The following is a 6,000-nucleotide window of genomic DNA, read 5'->3' on the forward strand; positions in this document are numbered from 1 at the left end:
ATTTAATGTACAGGGAGGTAACTACAGTTAACAACACTGGAATGTGTATTTCAAAGTCGCTAAGGGAGTAAATCTTAACAGTTTTCACTTAAAGAAGAAAAAATTTCAACTATGTGTGGTGATAGATGTTAACTTGACTTTACGTGGTAGTCACTCCTCAAAATACGGAATGATTATGTTGTACACCTACAACTAACACAATGTTATATGACAATTCTATCTCAAAAATATTTTTTAAGCAAAAAACAGAGGCTCAGAAGTTATGTAATATGCCCAAGGTCACACAGCTAAAAAGAAGCAAAGCCAGGATCTAAAACCAGTCTAGATCCAGAACCCAAGCATTCATTAGAATGCCATTGAAGTTACTGATGCCCTTAGGCTCCTGTCCCTCAACTTCTCTATCTACACCTAAAACATAATCCTCAGTAACTAATGTATTCAACACTGACTGATAACGCACTTGCCTTGTTTTGTTCCTTGAATACAACCTTGTTTCTGCACCAGAGATTGTACTTTCCTAAAACATTATTCCTCTAGGTCTGCCTTCCAATCATTATGACTCAACTTAAATGTCAACTAACCCTGACCCGTCCTGATCACCCTACCTAATATATCACCTTCAACTACAAATTGTCCGTCACATGAAATTGGTTTTATTTCCTCCACGGCTATTTATCACAACCTAAAATGATCAGTTGCTTACTTCTCCCCGCTAGAATAAAAATTCCAAAGAGGATAGAGACCTTGTCTATCTTGCTCACTGCTACATCTTTAGTGCCTCAAACAATGCCTGGCACAAAGCAGGTACTGGATATTTACAGAACAGATGCCAAAACTTCTGCTACACATTAGGATGACCAAAATAAAAAAGGTACAGTTCTTAATAAACTCCTGGTCTTTAGATTTATAAATATGTACCTCCTCCAATTCTATATTAAAGGATGACCAGCTCCTAACATTTTTAGTGGCTAACCTCTTCACCTGTCGTGTTAAATCTGTCCCCAAGATCTCCCTTAGACCTCCCCCCAAGGATTATCCCCTCTCTCACTTCTTTAATTTCTCCTTCTCCACTTACTGAGCATTTCCCACCTAACCTCCCACACTCAAATAACCTTCCCTCAGCCCTGCTGCTGCTACTGCTGCTAAGTCACTTCAGTCGTGTCCGACTCTGTGTGACCCCATAGACGGAAGCCCACCAGGCTCCCCCGTCCCTGGGATTCTCCAGGCAAGAACACTGGAGTGGGTTGCCATTTCCTTCTCCAATGCATGAAAGTGAAAGTGAAGTCCACATTTGGCTATTACCCCAAAGTATCCCATAGACTCCTTAACCACACCTCTCTTACAAACACACCTTGACCACTTCCTCAAGTCACCAGTGGCCTGGATAGTATCCTCACTTTCTTCAACATTTAACCCCTGCTGAGGACTTTCAGTCCAACCAGAGGTGCTGCTCTGCCACAGTTCTCTTAATTTTTTAAAATCTTTTTTGACCTTACTTCACTGTCTCCCTTCTCTCACACCTTTAAACTTGATTTTCACTAGAACTTCATCCTCTATTCTTGCTCCATTCTTTGTCTCTGAAACATTTCACCTTTTCCTCTGTCTCAACTAGTGCCCCGTACCAATAATTATATCATTCATTCAGAACCTAAATTCCAGCTCCACTTTCCCCATTAATATTTAGTATGAAATGTGACTGAATTCTTAAGCAAATCCTCAATAAAGAATAGTTGCCGGCCATGACTTAGAAAAAATAATGTGAACTAAAATAATGTTCTGAACAAGCACTGGAAGGCAATTTCATAAACTTAAGGCTTGTTTCGTGAGTACTTCTTGAAATACAGTACGTGAACTAATTCTTCACTGATTTTAATTGACAGCTTGTACAAAAATAAACCAAAGACTAAAAATCATTCATACACTTTATATACGTGGTTAATCTATATTAATTTTGCCTAAAACTGTTTATACAGTTCTAAATACACAGAAACAGTATTACTGCACAAATACAGTAGTAGAAAGCTAAAACAGGGAACATGCCAGTCACAAATTATTGCGTAAGTCTGGAAACAACATATGAAATAAATTCAAATTCTTTAAAAGGGGTTTGTAAAGATACACCTAGAGTGGCATAATTAAAAGACTCACAGCTCAAAATTACACCTAATTATTAGAGCAAACTGTCCATTGAGGTTTTGTGCTATTTTCAAGAACATTAGCAAGAAACAGACTTGTGACATTGTGGCCTTCAATTTAGATAGCAAAGGGTAGTTAGTTATACACATTTATATCAGTATGATAAAACTACTCAAGTCCCAATCCTGTAAACAATAATACAGACCAGAAGAAATGTTTACCCAGAAAAAGTGAAGCTCTATCTTTACAACTCTCTGCGGTGGGCAGGAGCCACAATACACACTGGTCAACCACAAATACCTGACTCACAGCCTAGCCCCTCTCATATGAGAGAAAATAGCATCTGGTTATTACCGAACAAACTGCACATTCAAAAACTACAGTGAACTCTGTAACTTGTTCGACAAAAACCCTCCTATGCTTTCCCTATGTACTGCAAGAAGGTGTGAGGGGGAAAAAAAGATGAAGCCAGCTCGCAATTACCACTGCCAAAGCCAAGCTGGTGAAACAAGTCAGTCACCATGCTTCAAGGTATGTGGCATGTAAAGGCATGGACAGGAAAATAGGAGAGCCTTAAGCAAAAAGACACCTACATTTTAAGAAAAAGAAAATGAAAGTGATTTCACATCTCCTCCACCAAGGGAGCTAGCTGTAGGTGCACCCAGTCTTGAAAGAAATCCTAGGAGCTACTCAAATGTTCTAGTTGGTGGCAGCTGATCACTACACCAGCTGTCACCTTTTGAAGTTTTTCAGGTTTCCCCTTTTCCCCCTACAAAACCCCCTCTAGTCTAAGGCCGAAAAGTCACTGAGGAAATAGAACAGAAGATGAAGGGAAATGGCCGATGGGACAGCAGACCACGAGAGCTGCTGTAACCACGTCTCCAGAGGACCCAGAGGTCTAGTTATCAAAGTACAGCTCTAGAAATCTGCATCAGACACCTTTCACATCCAGGGAAAACCTCCATCTGTATCCCTTTCGCATGTATCTCGTAAACTGAAATCCCCTGTCTTATCCTAAACTCATCCTATATATATGACATTATCCTTAACCGGATACCATTGCTTCCCTTGGTGAAAGGCAGATTTTTTTTTTTTAAGGGAGGCGGAAAGGTGAGGATGGAATGTCCTGAGGGAATGGGGGGAGGGGGGGGGTGAGAAATACGTGCAAATACCATTGCGGCAAAGACACTGGACACGCCAGTTCCCTCATCGCTCCTGCAAATTCTCTTCGTGCATGACCCTCCGCTCAGCCCTCCTCCTGTTTCAACAATACACAGACACGTGTCCTAACCGACCCGCACCATCACCTTTTCTAGCACTGCACGCTCCCCGCTTCCACCCTCCCTCGCCCCCCAACAAAGACAGTCACACACACTTAAAAGAGCAGAAACTGCTGCCACCGCACCCTCCTTTCTCAGTAAGTGCTTCTACCATCTAGCATCCAGTACTGGCTGAAAGACAGCTCGATAAACACGTATGTAGACAGACACACACTGACACTGACACACACACACGGGCGCACATGCAGCATGTGGCGCAAGGAAGGGCACCCGGAGACGCACCTGGAGGCCGGGTGTCCAGCGCTGCTGCCCCCCTGGTCCCTGTCACTGAGCGCAGCTGTGTAAATCCTCCGGTAGCGGTCGGCCAGGGCCCGGCCTGACAGGAGCAGCTGGTAGTGACCCCGGGAGTCCGGGGCCGGCAACCCCAGCCCCAGCCCCGCGGCCGCCAAGGAGCCCTCGGGAAGCGGCATGAACAGCGCCCCCGGCGCCGGGGAGGAAGAGATGGTAGCGGCCGGGAAGAATCCGTCTCCGCCGGGCCCCGAGGAGGCGGCGGCGGGAGAGGCGGTAGCTGCGCACATCATCCTCCTCGCCGCCGCCTCGTCCCCGCGGGCCGGGCAGGCAGACACGCGCGCGCACACACAGCCCTTTTCCAACGACGACGGCTCCGGCGGCGGCCTCTCGCTCCCGCAGCAGCTGAGACTACAAAGACAGCGACCTCCTCCTTCTCCTCCTTCTTCTCCTCCTCCCCCCCGCGCCGCCCTCGCCACTACTGGGGCCGCTCATCTAACCCCGCCACCCCGGGAGTGTGAGGAGGAGGCGGTGCCGCCGCTGCACCCGCCGCCGCCTCCGCTGCCACCGCCGGAGCCACCCGCAATGGGAAGCGGCCGGCCGTACTGGGCATGCGCCACTCCTCGCGCACGCTCAGTCCCTCCGGCCCCCGGTTCCCGCCCCACCCCCTCTCCGCCGCCACTGCCTCCGCCTCCGGGCATTGGGTGTGGGGCCGGAGAGGCTTGCGGGATCGGGGAAAAATCCACTTCTCCGGGTTTTACTAGCAGCTTGAGGAAGAATCAGGAAAGTGCTGGGGAGGCTGTCAGCTCCAGCCTGTCGGCTTCAGGTACCTGGGTTCCATCCAGGTGGGAGAACTGGGATCTGAAAGACAGACCCGGTGCCCGCCGCCGGAGGATGATCGTTCTGTATTCCTTTTCCCTTTCCCCAAAGTGTGCGCTGCCAGCGGGAAGATTTACTGTGAATGGTGCTGATTGAAGTCAGAATTCAAGGCAAAGGAGGCCAGCCGAATTAGAAGTATCTTTGGTGGTCTTAGTTTGGGTTTTTTGTCACTAGGATTTAAGTCTGTTAAAAATAGCTTTTACTTACCAAAGACAGGTAGTAATTTGGTGCACCCTCTTTTTTTTTTTTTTTTCTGTGAAATTATAACTCCCAGGTAGGAGAGTATTCACAAGCCAAAGTCTTTCCCAAGTTCTTGTTCTTAACATTTATATCCGAGCTAAGTCTTAATGCAGTAGTGCTTCTCTCAAATATTCTTTCTTTAACTCCACATTCACCCTAAGAGGGGGGCACTCATCTCTTGACAGTGGAAACTTCATAGCTTATCTTTCTCAGCCCAGACTTACTAAAGATAATTCTTGAATATGACCTGAAACTACAACTGTGACAGACTGTGTAACATAAGCAAATGTCATATCTACCAAAGATCTTATCAGTGTTATCTATAAGTGTAATATTTGCTGAGTCCCCTCTTCCCAGTTATTCTACTGCTGCTGCTGCTAAGTCGCTTCAGTCGTGTCCGACTCTGTGCGACCCCAGAGACGGCAACCCACCAGGCTCCCCCGTCCCTGGGATTCTCCAGGCAAGAACACTGGAGTGCGTTGCCATTTCCTTCTCCAATGCATGAAAGTGAAAAGTGAAAGTGAAGTCGCTCAGTCCTGTCTGACTCTTAGCGACCCCATGGACTGCAGCCTACCAGGCTCCTCCGTCCATGGGATTTTCCAGGCAAGAGTACTGGAGTGGGGTGCCATCGCCTTCTCAGAGTTATTCTACTAACTTCTTCCAAGTAAATGCTCTAGAAATATATGTGCCAAAGCACCCTGATTCCTATTAAATTTTATCCTTTTGGTTTTTTAATATATATTTATTTTAATTGGATGCTAATTATTTTACATTATTGGTTTTGCCATACATTAACATGAATCCGCCACGGATGTACATGTGTTCCCCATCCTGAACCCCTCTCTCACCTCCCTCCCCATACCATCCCTCTGGGTCATCCCAGTGCACCAGCCCCGAGCATCCTGTATCATGCATCGAAGAGTTTGCTTAACTGCATAGTCTCAACGAAATCATTTTTAAGTCTTATATCCCAGTGCTTTTGGTTTCCCCAGTGGCTCAACGGGAGACACAGGAGACGCAGGGTCAATCTCTGGGACCCGAAGACCCCCTGGAGAAGGAAATGGCAACCCACTCCATGGAAATCCCATGGACAGAGCAGCCTGGTGGGCTACAGTCCAAAGGGTCACAAGGAGTCGAATATGACTGAGCACATAAGTATACATATCTTTTATGCACT

At 46.6% G+C, this 6,000-nt stretch overlaps 1 protein-coding gene across 18 annotated transcripts in view; it reads right to left on the bottom strand.

Moving 5' to 3' along the window:
• Positions 1 to 4,313, bottom strand: part of MYCBP2 (MYC binding protein 2) — a 266,865-nt gene extending 262,552 nt beyond the window's left edge. For 17 of the 18 annotated variants that reach the window (XM_061435145.1, XM_061435153.1, XM_061435149.1 and 14 more), the window contains exon 1: positions 3,699 to 4,312. In XM_061435145.1, the coding sequence (XP_061291129.1) occupies positions 3,699 to 3,997 (299 nt within the window). In that variant the 5' untranslated portion in view covers positions 3,998 to 4,312. Of the gene's footprint in view, positions 1 to 3,698 lie in introns of all 18 variants that reach the window. The other variant, XR_009740049.1, reaches the window with a different exon arrangement.
• Between the last annotated feature and the right edge of the window lie 1,687 nt (positions 4,314 to 6,000).

This window comes from Bos javanicus, chromosome 12 (genome assembly GCF_032452875.1).
Source record: "Bos javanicus breed banteng chromosome 12, ARS-OSU_banteng_1.0, whole genome shotgun sequence".
NCBI lineage: Eukaryota > Metazoa > Chordata > Mammalia > Artiodactyla > Bovidae > Bos > Bos javanicus.